This window comes from Hypanus sabinus, chromosome 3 (genome assembly GCF_030144855.1).
Source record: "Hypanus sabinus isolate sHypSab1 chromosome 3, sHypSab1.hap1, whole genome shotgun sequence".
In the NCBI taxonomy this organism is placed as follows: domain Eukaryota; kingdom Metazoa; phylum Chordata; class Chondrichthyes; order Myliobatiformes; family Dasyatidae; genus Hypanus; species Hypanus sabinus.
Window position 1 is genome coordinate 168,413,230 of NC_082708.1, and position 12,653 is coordinate 168,425,882.

At 41.4% G+C, this 12,653-nt stretch overlaps 1 protein-coding gene across 1 annotated transcript in view; it reads right to left on the reverse strand.

Moving 5' to 3' along the window:
* Positions 1-12,653, reverse strand: part of LOC132391881 (nuclear factor 7, ovary-like) — a 156,314-nt gene that overhangs the window by 139,519 nt on the left and 4,142 nt on the right. Inside the window, exon 2 of the mRNA XM_059965619.1 lies at positions 6,176-6,322. Within this exon, the coding sequence (XP_059821602.1) occupies positions 6,176-6,304 (129 nt within the window). The 5' untranslated portion in view covers positions 6,305-6,322. The remainder of the gene's footprint in view (positions 1-6,175; positions 6,323-12,653) is intronic.

The following is a 12,653-nucleotide window of genomic DNA, read 5'->3' on the forward strand; positions in this document are numbered from 1 at the left end:
CCCCTAGGATCCCTTCCTTTCTCCTATCCATTCTCCTCTCCTATCAGATTTCTTCCTCGCCAGCCCTTTATCTTTCCCACCCACCTGGCTTCACCAATCACCTTCTAGCTAAACTCCTTCCCCTCCACTCTTCCCCCTTCCTTCCCAGAACTGAAGAAGGGTCTTGGCCTGTAACGTTGACTGTTTATTCATTTCCATAGCTGCTGCCTGACCAGTTGAGTTCCTCCAATAATTTGTGAGTGTGTTGCTTTGGATTTCCAGCATCTACAGATTTTTTCATGTTTTATGTATATCTTGGCCCATAGTAGCACTTGTCTTCTTCATCAATGGATTCAAGTGGAGGCTCCCCTCAAACTTCCTTGCTGCTCTGATATATAAACATGCTCATGTGCCTACATCATCCAAACCTGACTCAAACTTCAGCCTGTCTTCTGATTTCAATTCACAATTCTCTTCCGCTCTTCCATAATTGATCGTACTAACCTTGTCATTAGACAACCTTGATTTCTGATTTTACCAGGTTTAGTTCTTGTCTGCTTCAAGCTCCTAGGCTCCTTAAGCACGCATCCTAATGAAAAGCTTCAGTAAATCTCAATGCATCTCAAAACTGCAGTAAAAAGCCTTCATTGCTTATTGCCTTGAGTACAGCAAGGATCTGCAGTTTTACAAGCAAACATGTCAATTTTACCCATGGGTAATATTCATAAATTTTAATTGGTGTTTGTGCAAGATTGCTGAGAGCAAACAGAAGGCTCTATCAAGTCTCTGGGGAGTCATTTAACAGCTTGAATGAGTGGAACACAGGACTGTAATAAAGTGATTTTCTAATATATAATTGTGAGGTGAATTAATGCTAATGCAGACATGTAAATCAATGTATTCAAATTACAACATACACCAAAAGTCATTTAGAAGAGGCAATTTTGCGTGAAAAGCAAATTAGCAGATAACCTTGAACTCTCTTTCTCTCTCTCTCCCTCTCTCTCTCTTTCTCTCCCTCTCTCCCCCACCCCTCTCTGTTCCACCAGTATAATGTAGCGAATAATAGAAATATGAGTCATTAACAGGCTTCCATAGACCACAAGTTCAAGCAGTGTATAATAATTTCATTTTTCGTTTTGGCAGCAGTTTTGTGAATTTTCTATTTCCTATGCCAGGTCATTGATTGGTTTCTTACATTCCGTGTCATTGCCTCCTGTGCAGGACTGAAAAGTCCTTTGTTTGTCATGTTTGTTGTACATGTGAATTGTACTTTAGTAACCTTTTGTTGACTGAAACAACGAGATGAATATGAACCAGGTACGGCACATACAAAGAACATGGAGACTACTATAGCTAGTGAAGTGCTGAACAGCATCTAAAAAGTGTGTGTGGACCAAACAAGAAAGGTTCAGGCAAGAGAAAGCAGTCTGATTCAAAACAACACATTTCACTGTTTGTTTTGATGTACATGTGACAAATAAAGCCAATAAACCTAATTTCATATAAAAAGTAGTCCCCCACAGGCTTTCCCTATAAAGAACACATAATTGGCTTTATTAATGACAAAACCCTGTATAAATTCACAATAATTGGCCATGAGGGATTATTAAAAATGTTTTAAAGGGAAGCTATTTCTGGAAGCATATAATCCTAGGATGAACAGAGGGGTTTGATGCTTGTGGATCAGCCAGGTTCCTTAACCAACAAAAGAAAAGGATATTTATCGTGAAAGGTAAAAAATTGCCATGACTATAGAGAAAGATCTGGGAAGTGGTATTATGGATAATGAACAGATTCCATTTTTACAAACATCTCTGTGACAATTTTGTCCTTAAGTCATATTACTAGTCGTAGTAGTATCATCATTCAAGTCAAGTATAATGTTCTTCTAAGGGATTATCTATTAATGGTGAAACTTCCTGTAAGATGCTGAACAAACAAATTTCATGACAATCCATCAGTGACATTAAACCTGATTCTGATTCTGATTGTGTTTAGTTGCAACAGCCTCTCTGGGTCCAAATGGTACAAGTGTGTGCCTTTGACGTTATTCTTGTGAGTGCAAGATCCCATTGGACGTTGGTAATATAAAATTTGGTTCATTGGTTCACTGACAAGATCGACGGTGGGGAAGCTGCATGGCTTCAGTTGTTGTGTGGAGCAGGCCTGCATGCCTGTTACAGCCACCCAGGGGAGGAACACCAGAGGTGGTATGGGAGAGAGCAGGGGCACAGCAGGTGGAATCTGTGTTGGGTCGGGGCTGGCCACTCTCATCGCTGCTGCTCTCCAGTATTCTCCCCTGGATTGCCTTCATTGCTGAACCAGCATGAGATGAGGAACTGCTGTGCACTTGTTCTTGAAGAAACATGGCTCCAGAGCAACGTCCCATGCTCCATCAATCTTCAGACCATGCCACTCAGGGACTTGTGCTAATATTGTCTTGTGACTGTATGTGTTACGGTAACTATATGTGCTGTGTGCTGTGTTTTGCAACTTGGCCCTGGAGGAATGCTGTTACGTTTAGCTGTATACATGTGCATGGTTGAATGACAATTAACCTTGAACTTGAACTTGAAATAGAATTCAGATGACTGTCGAGGCTGGTCCAGGATCTACACATTCTGGAGCAGCGTGGGCAAGAGTAAGTGGGGGCTGTGGTTAGAGGCTGGGTTCTCTGGCTGTTCAGTCTCTCCTTTTCACAGCTGCCACTTATTCTCTGAGGCACAGCGGAGATCGTTCTTATGTAGCACAGCTCCTTCTTGAACAGATTTCCTCCAGCTGTATCTACTAAGTGCAATGTCTTCCCAGCTTTTAGATGCGATGTTGAATTTCTTCAGGCTCTTTTTGATGTTATCTTTGAAGCGTTGCCACACTTGACAGTATCGTAATGAATGGCATCAAAGGCACGTAAAACTGACAAGAAAAGACAAGAACTGAAAGTTCTTAGCGCAATCATCCGGACAGTTCTGATTGAGAAGCTCCAGAACCCAGGCCTCTATACCGTCCTCTGCAATGTAACCAGAAGACCATAATTTGTGTGGATCAGAGATAGGGCTTCCATCTCGCTGACAATCAACACTGGCGTTCCTCAGGGATCTGTGCTTAGCCCACTGCTTTGTCTCTCTACATCCATATCTGTCTGTATAGGCACAGCTCAAATGCCATCTATAGATTTGCTGATGATACAACTATTGTCAGAATTTCAAATGGTGACAAGGCAGCGTACAGGAGTGAGATTTGTCAGCTAGTTGAGTGGTATTGCAGCAACAACCTTTGCACTCAATGTCAGTAAGATCAAAGAACTGAGTGTGAGTTTCAGGAAGAATAAAACGAAGGAACACACACCAACCTTCAAAGAAGGACCAGAAGTGGGAAGAGTGAGCAATTTCAAGTTCCTGCATATCAATATCTCTGAGGGTCTAACCTGGACACAACATATTGATGCAGCTACAAAGAAGGCATGACAGCAGCTATATTTCATTTGGAGTTAGTGGAGATTTGGTATGTCACCAAGGACACTCGAAAAATTCTACGAGTGTACCACGGAGAGCATACTAACTGGCTGCATCACCTTCTGGTTTTGGAGGGGGTGGGGCTACTGCACAGGATCGAAATAAGCTGCAGAGTTATAAACTTAGTCAGCTCCATCATGGGCACTTGCCTTTGTAGTATCCAGAACATCTTCAAGGAGCGGTGCCTCAAAAAGGCAGCATCCATCATTAAGGACCCCAACCACCCAGGTCCATGCTTTGTTCACATTGCTACCATCACAAAGGAAGTACAGAAGCCTAAAGCACACACTCAACAATTCAGGAACAACTTCTTCCCCAATGTCATCCAACTTCTGAATAGACATTGAACCCATGAACACTTGCACACTACTTTTTTATTTACATTTTTGCATTATCTATTTAATTTAACTATTTTATACATATATTTCACAGTTAAATATATGTAATCGATATATATCAGTTATATACATTCAATTCACAGTCTTTTATTATTATGTATTGCAAAGTACTACTGCCACAAAAGCAACAAATTTCACGACATATGCTGGTGATATTAAACCTGATTCTGATTCTGATTCTGGAAAGCAAGAGGGGAAATTACTGCATATAAAATTATTTCAGGAGGCACTCTAATCACCATGGACCAATATCCTTTCTTGTGTTGTCCGATTCTTTTACCACTTTGCTCTCTTCTTAGAAATAAGCAGCTGTATACAGATCAGGACCAACTGGAGAAGAGCCACTAATATTCTGATTTTGCAAGCATGGTGATCTTTTAATCTGGGAGAGATAGAAGGAGCTGATTGAGAAAAGGCTAAGTGTTTGGAAAATCTTGGCCATTTCCTCAAAATGCACCACTGACTTCTCCATCCTCCTCCAGTACTTCTGATCAGTCAACCACCCGTCCAAGACAAACTCCCTTAAGTTTATTTGATCTGTACCAGCCGTGGCTAGAAAATCAGTGATAGCAGGTTCTCTTCCCACACCAATGCAAGAGATTCCACAGATGCTGGAAATCTTGAGCAACACACGCAAAATGCCGGAGGAACCCAGCAAGTCAGGCAGCATCTATGGAGGGAAATGGACAGTGCTGATGAAGGGTCTCAGCTGGAAACATCTATTCATTAGAAATTGAAAATGCACTAGGACAAAGGAGAGTTTCAATGGACCAAATCTAATTAGATATTCTTTTCAATCAGTTGTCAAAAGCTCATTGAAGCTATTATCTACTTAGCTCCACTTATTCTGTATTGCACTGCTCTGTGATGCAGTGAGCATTAGTGATCAGTATTTTGAGTTTATAATTTAGAAGCTATTCAAATAGAATGTTGAAATTCTTTGATGAAGCCGGCAAGCAAAGTTTCTTTCTCTGTACATATGCAAGTTCATGGACTAAGTAAATTAGGTAGCTGAATGTCATATTTCTATGAAGAAGAAGGACTCATGGGAATGGAAGCAAATAGTTGTGTGAGTTAAAGTTTTGGTGGTTGCTTGTTTTTGGAAATAATCAGCTGTGTTCTGATAAGTCTGCCTTTCATCTCCTCCAGAGCATGTGGCCTTCTCTTCCTCCTCTTATCCACCCTAAAAGTGATCCTTTACCAATAGTAATATAACGAAAATTACAGTAAACAAGTGTAATTCTTGCAGCTATTGCTGGGATCTGTCGAATCCACCGAGCACCTAAGAGCACGAGAACAATAGATGAAACATTTGAAGAAACTGGTTGATAAGGTTGTTCGGAGGTGTATAGTGTGTTGGTCTTCATTAGTAGGAGAACTGAGTTCAAGAGCTGTGAGGTTATGCTGAAGCTCTATAAGACCCTGGTTACATCACACTTGGAATTTTGTGTTCAGTGTTTAATCCAGCACAGGAAATCATCCTATTTTATGCCCTAATCTATTTAGTGGTGTTTTATGAACCTCAAACTCCAAATCCCTCCTATCTTTTTCATTCAACGTACACTCTCAGTGGCCATTTTATTAAATACATCTGTACACCTGCTCATTAAAGCAGAAAACCATGCAAATATGGACAAGAGGTTCAGTTATTGTCCAGACCAAACTGCAGAATGGAGAAGAAGTATCATCTAAGTGACTTTGACTGTGGAATTGGTGCCAGACAGGGTGGTTTGAGTACCTAAGAAAATGGTGATTTTCACATCCAACAGTTTCTAGAATTTACAGAGAATGGTGCAAAAAAAAAGTCCAGCGAGCAGCCGTTCTTGCACTAAACATCTTTTTATTGAGATGGGTCAGAGGAGAATGACCAGACTGGTTCAAGCTGACCGAAACTCACATAGCCAACACTGGTGTGCAGAAGAGCATGTTCAAATGTACAATGCATCGAACCCTGAAATGGATGGGCTGCAGCAGCAGAAGACCACGAACATATACTCAGTACAGATGGTACAATAAAGTGGCCACTATCTTTATACAATTTTGCACATACTGCTATTAAACCCCACCTGCCACTTTTTACCATTTTCATTGTCTTTATAGTCAATGGACTCACTCATTTGTTTTCCTGCATCATTGTCCTCTGCAGCTTTGGACACGACACCCTCTATACCTGGGTGTAAATCATCCGATTACACAGTGGGGGTAAACAAAGCTGAAACAAGCCTCATTGGATACCAACTACTTCACCTACAAATGCAGACTTTGCCAAACTTAGTTACTTACATTAAGAGTTCCATGCAAAGAACAACGCCCTGAAACATTACTGCATGCATTGTTCCAATTCTTACAGAAAATGAAGTCCTTTGTAATGTGGCATTTGTTGTAAACAGAATGGCAGCCAATGTACGACATGATCCCACAAGCAGCATTCTGATAAAAGAACACAAAATTACAGCACAGTGCAGGACCTTCAGCCCATGATATTGTGTCAACCTTTTAACCCACTCCAAGATCAATCTAACCCTTCCTTCCAATTTTCTCTTGTCCATGTTGCCTATCTGTCTCTTAAATGCCCCAACATAACTGCCTCCACTAACACTCCTGGCAGTATGTTCTACACACCCAACACTTTTTAAAAAATTTATCTCTGACACCCCCCCACCTATAATTTCCTTCAATCACCTTAAAATTATCCCCCCTCGTATTAGTCATTTCTGCCCTGGGAAAACATATCTGTTTTTCCACTCTATATATGCCTCTTATCATCTTGTACACCTCTATCAAGTAACTTTTCAACTTCCTTTGCTCCAAAGAGAAAAACCCTAGTTCATTCAACTAAACCTCATAAGAAATGCTCTCTAATCTGGGCAGCACCCTTGTAAATCACATCTGCGCCCTCTCTAAGTGCTGTCCAGTGCTGTAGTGGCATCAGCACAGGATTTCGAAGGGAGTGGTCCTGGGTTTGAATCCAGCCGAACCCTTGCACGTTTTTTCTCCATGCTGGGTTGAGCGTCGAGGTATCAACTCAGCCTCAAATGCTAAGGAAAAAGCAAAAAATACTGCCCATGCACCACAAAGCGCATAAAGGACCAACAACCCTCTCTAAAGCTTACATACCCTTCCTATAATTAGGCAAGAAGAACTGAACTTAATATTCCAACTGCGGTCTAACCAGGGATTTATAGAACTGCAACATCACCTCACACTTCTTGAACACAGCCACTGAACTAATGAAGGCCACCACACCATAAACATCTTAATAACTCTATGAACTTGCACTACAATTTGATAGCTCTAATGATGTGGACCCCAAGATCCCTCTGTGCTTCCATACTGCTAAGAATCCTGCCATTAGCCTTTCAAGTTTGATAATGTCTTGCATGTGTAGCATTAATTGAGGAACACAAGGGAAAATTTTCCTGCACCTCTATATGCTGCCCCAACATCTCTGGGGTCCACCTGTGAGAGCGCATGAGGCTTTAATATCCCAACCAAAATCTGTATAGATCTCCCATAGTACTGGGCCAAGCTATCAGTTTGGATTAGATGTTCATATGTATGAACAGGCCAGAAGCCTTGAACTTCTGACTGGCAGGTAAAGACCATAAGACCACAGGACACAGAACCAGAATTAAGCTATTTAGCCCATCACATCTGCACTGACATAGCATCATGGCTGATTTATTAACCCTCTCAACTCTATTCTCCTGCATTCTCCCCATAATCTTTGGCGACCTTACTAATCAAAAGTAAAGGTTCTACCACTTAGACACAATGAACACCCTAATTAAATTTAAACTGCTAAATTTATGGATTTATATTGAACTTTTAGTCCAGAACTTCAACTCATAATCTGTATCAAAGTTGCACTGTGGGAAGTGTTAGAACACTCATAAGAATTGGTCACTTTAACCTTCTCTGAACAATGATAAGTAATGACTATAAATAATAATTTAGTGCAGATTTCCCAAGAAATTATTCTCAATTCATTTCTACAAGTCTCTATATCACTTTTAGTTCTATAAATCCCTCAGTCCTTAAACAAAGTACCTCTGTTTGTTGAGAGCACCCAGACCTGTACTCCTCCTGGAGAATTATCATGAGATTATTTGTTAAAATTTGGGATGGAAGAAAATGCTACTTTTGAGTTAAATTGTGGGCCGCATTCCAAATAAGCTGCTAACCAGGCCTTTAGCCTAAGACTGGGTCTTAGCAAGCAAAATATAGAAAGGCTGATTCTGAGAAACATGACAAAGGTCTCTCTGGGCGATAGCCCAACAGTGGAGAAATATGTAGAGTTCTTCTAATTTAACTTCCGTGCTTTCAAGATTAGAGTTGGTAAGCATCGTTTCGGGTGTGGAACTGACTTCTGGTATGGGCATGAACTTTAGCTTCAGTATGACCATCGGATATTAGCAGCTGATCGCCTGCCTCCTTGATCCTCCTGTGTATTAGGTTCAAGAAGATAGCCAGGGAAAGGATAAGCCAACTCAAGGAGAAGTAGGGAATTTATGCATGTAGTCAGAGAAAGTGGGTGAAATCCTTAACATGAGTAGTAGTATACAAACACTCTAGTCAAGTATGATGTTCTCCAAATGAGTTATTGCCTTAATGGAGAATGCCTGTGCATGACTTTGTTTAACATTGGGACTCTAATCCATGGGCATCTACCACACAGTCCTTAACAGATCGGGGTCAGGGTCCAGTGGCACGGAGTTCAAGATGACTGAGGACCCTTCACTGCCGCAGCCTTCCTGCATATTCACTGACTCTGTAATCTGTCAACATCCTCCATCAGCTCCACCATCAAGGTCTTTGTCAGATCACTCTTTGCCTGGAAGCATGTAGAGAATTCTGACTGGCTGCATCACCATCTGTAATGAGGGGGTGTGTGGGGAGGTTACTGTACAAGATAGTAGCAAACTGCAGCGAGTGAAAATGAGTCAGCTCCATCATGAGTACTAGCCTCTGTAGTGTCCAAGACACCTTCAAGCTGCGATGCCTCAGAAAAGCAGCTTCCATCATCAAGGGCCCTCACCACCCTGCACATGCCCTCTTCTCACTTTTACCGTGAGGAAGGAGGTACCGAAGCCTGAAGGCACACATGCAGCAATTCAATAAAAGCTTCTTCCCTTCTGCTATCTGATTTCTAAATGGACATTGAACCCACAAACAGGACCTCATCACTTTTTAAAAATTTCTGTTTTTTTTACTTAACTTAATTTAACTATTATCTGTCTATATATATATATGTTTATTTGTTTGTTTGTTTGGTTACTATTATTCAGGTTTTTTTTGGTTTATTTATTATTTATTGCATTGTACTGCTGCACACCAAATGAACAAAGTTCATGACCTATGCCAATGATATTAAACCTGATTCTGATTCTGAACTTTCTGTTTGACCTTACCGCCATGGTGACCATACCAGGAGCTAAGCTCAGATAGCGTAGCTTTTGGGACCTCAGAAACTCACAAGCTTCTCCACCACAACAAGGTGATGATCCTTAATAAGAGTACTTTGCATTGGTATACACCAAGGAAAGGATGTGGATGATGGTAAGAATAGGAAGGGGTATTCTGATATTTGACAGAAATGTTAATGTTTAGAGGTGTGGATGTCTTGAAAACCATGAATGTGGATAAATCCCCAAGGCTTGATGGGATCGGTCCCAACATATAGAAGCAATGAGGAAGATTTCTGGGACCTGTACAGAGATCTTTATATCCTCTTTAGCAACAGGAAAAGTGGAAGAAGACTGGAGAATAGAAAACGCTGTCCCTTTGTAAGGAAACAAGGACAAACCAAGAAATTATACGTCAATGAACCTTATAGCAGTGGTAGGAAAAGTATTGAAGAAGATTCTTGGAGACAGGATTTATTTACATTGTAAAGGAATGAACTTATTGGGTACAGTCAGGATGTAGGAGATGTCCTGTCCCACTCAAGGGTTTTTGATGGTAGGTAGTGGATATTGTCTACGTGGTCTTCTGCAAAGCATTTGCCAGAGTCCATCATGGTAGACTGTCCAGAAAATTTAGTTACATAGGAGCCATGGTGAGTTGGTAAATTGAATCCAAAGTTTGGTTTGGTCATAGAATCCAGTGGTACAAAAATTATGCCTGACAGGAGATCAAGGACCTGTGGTGTTCTAAAGTATCAGCACTGGGATCTATATTATTTGTAATAGATTCTTATAATCAGAATGAAAAGTCTGATTAGTAAGTGTGCAGATGACATGAAAATTCAGATTCAAATTTCAGGTCAGGCTCCAATGTATATTGAAGCATACAGCAAAATGTGTAATTTGTCTTAACAACCAACACAAGCACGGATCTGCTAAGGGCATCCTGTCAGTGTCACCACACATTCAGGTGCCAACATAGCATATCCAACACAGGTCCAACACAACACACAACACAGAACAACACAAGCAGCAGCAACAACAACAGGACAACAACATCAGCACAACAGGCCTCTGTCTCACCCTCCCCGTAACTCATACATGCATGAAGGCCTCCTACCACAGGACAGACCATCTCCAGGTCTCCAATCCATAGCCCCTAGACTCTCAGACTTACAGATGCCAGGCCTCCAACCTCCAGTCTCTGGCCCAGACTCACAGATTTAATCTTCAGGCCTTTATCTCTAGACTTACTGGCTTCGGTCTTTGACATTTCCAGCTTTCTCCCTCCAGACCTGCTCATCTCTGGACTTTGACCTTCATCTTTGGCCTCTGGACTTTGTTCAACTTTAGGCATCAACCCCAGAACTCGCCATCATAGGTTTGACCTTTGGCACACAACTGACCCAATCTTTGGGACCTTCGGCCACAGAGTATCTTGGGCCTCAACTTCTGGACTTGCACAGACCCAGGATCCCAGTTGCCTGTGAGGAGGTGGGTCAGTGAAGAAGAATATAGCAGGAATACAATCAACTTATTTGGGAAGATTAATGACAGATGGAGGTTAGTCCATACATGTGAGAGGTGACCCATTTGGAAGATCAAATACAAGAGGAAAGTACATAGTAAATGGCAAGATCCTTAGCTGCACTGATGTAAAGAGAGGACTTTGGTGCAGATCCATTGCTCCTGCAATTGAAAAGAGCAGTAATGCAGGCATACAGAACACTTGTCTTCAACAGCTGGGCAATTGGTAGGTCATGCTACATCTGTTAAAGACTTTGGTTAGGCCACATTGGGAGTATTATATGGCATTCTGGACACTCCAGGGAGAATTCAGAGACTCTGCAGAAAAGGTTCGCCAGAATGTCACCCAGATTGGAATTTATTAGCTGTATGGAGAGATTGGACAAACTTGGACTGTTTTCACTAGAACAACTGAGGCTGAGGAGTAACTGATAGAAGCAAATAAAACTATGAAAGACCATAGACAAGGTACACAGCAATGGCTTTTCCCCAGTGGAAATGTCAAATTCTAGAAGGATAGGTTTAAGGTGGGGGTGAAAAGTTTGAAGATTCACAAGACAAATGTTTTTAGGCAGGAAGTGGTGGATGCCTGGAATGCACCACCAGGAAGGCAGAAAGACAGGGAGATGAACGCACAAGGAATAGAGGAATATGGACAATGTACAGATAAATGGGATTACTTTTGATTAGCATCATGGTCAGTGCAGACATAGTGAGCTCAATGGCCTGCTCTTCTTCTGTAAACTGATATTTTCTAGGTTCTAAACACTTCACTCAACCTTATGAATGGAATTTTCAGTTAAAGTCTCAAATAAGTGCAATTGGTGAAAATTACTAATGATGATTGCCTCGCACTCAACGTTAGCAAGACCAAGGAACCAAATGGGGACTTCAGGAAGGGGAAGTCGGGGGAAAACACACCAGTCCTCATTGAGAAGTCAGCAGTGGAAAAAGTGAGTAGCTTTAGGTTCCTGGATATCAGCACCTCAGAAACTCTATCCTGGGCCCAACACATTGATGCAATCATGAAGAAGGCATGCTTGTGGTTTTGCTTCATTGCGAGTTTGAAAAGATTTAGTGTGTCAACAAAGACTCCAGCAAATTACCACAGATGTGCCATGGAGACCATTCTGACTGATTGCATCACGGCCTGACATGGAGGCTTCAATGCATGGGGGCACAAGAAACTGCAGAGGGTTGCAGACCAGGCCAGGTCCATCACGGGTACCACCCTCTCTGCCATTAAGGACATCTTCAAGAGGCAGTACCTCAAGAAAGCAGCATCCACCATTAAAGACCCTCACCATCTGGGACATGCCCTCTTCTCATTATTACCATCTGAGAGGAGGTAAAGAAGCCTGAAAACCCACTCTCAGCATTTTAGGAACAGCTTTTCCCCACTGCCATCAGACTTCTGAACAGTCCATTAACCCAAAAAAACTCCCTCATTATTCATCTTTTACTTAGTTTGTAACTTAGAGTAATTTTATATGCCTTGCTCTGTGTTACTGCCATAAAACAACAAATTTCACAACATATGTTAGTGATAATCCAATTCTGATTCTGAATCTAATCAGTGCCGGCACAAGCAAGCTTGTAGCCCTTCTATACTGGTAGATCCAATACAACCAAATTTATAGTTATGATGAAATCATGATGGGTGAGAAATTCAGCTGAATTAATAAGAGAAACTTTATTTCTCTTTCCACAAATGCTGCCTAACCTGCTGAGTATCTCCAGCATTTTCTGATTTTATTTCAGATCTCCAGACATTACCCAAGCCCCACCTGCTGAATATGTTTAGACAGATTGATCTTGGGCATCACGAG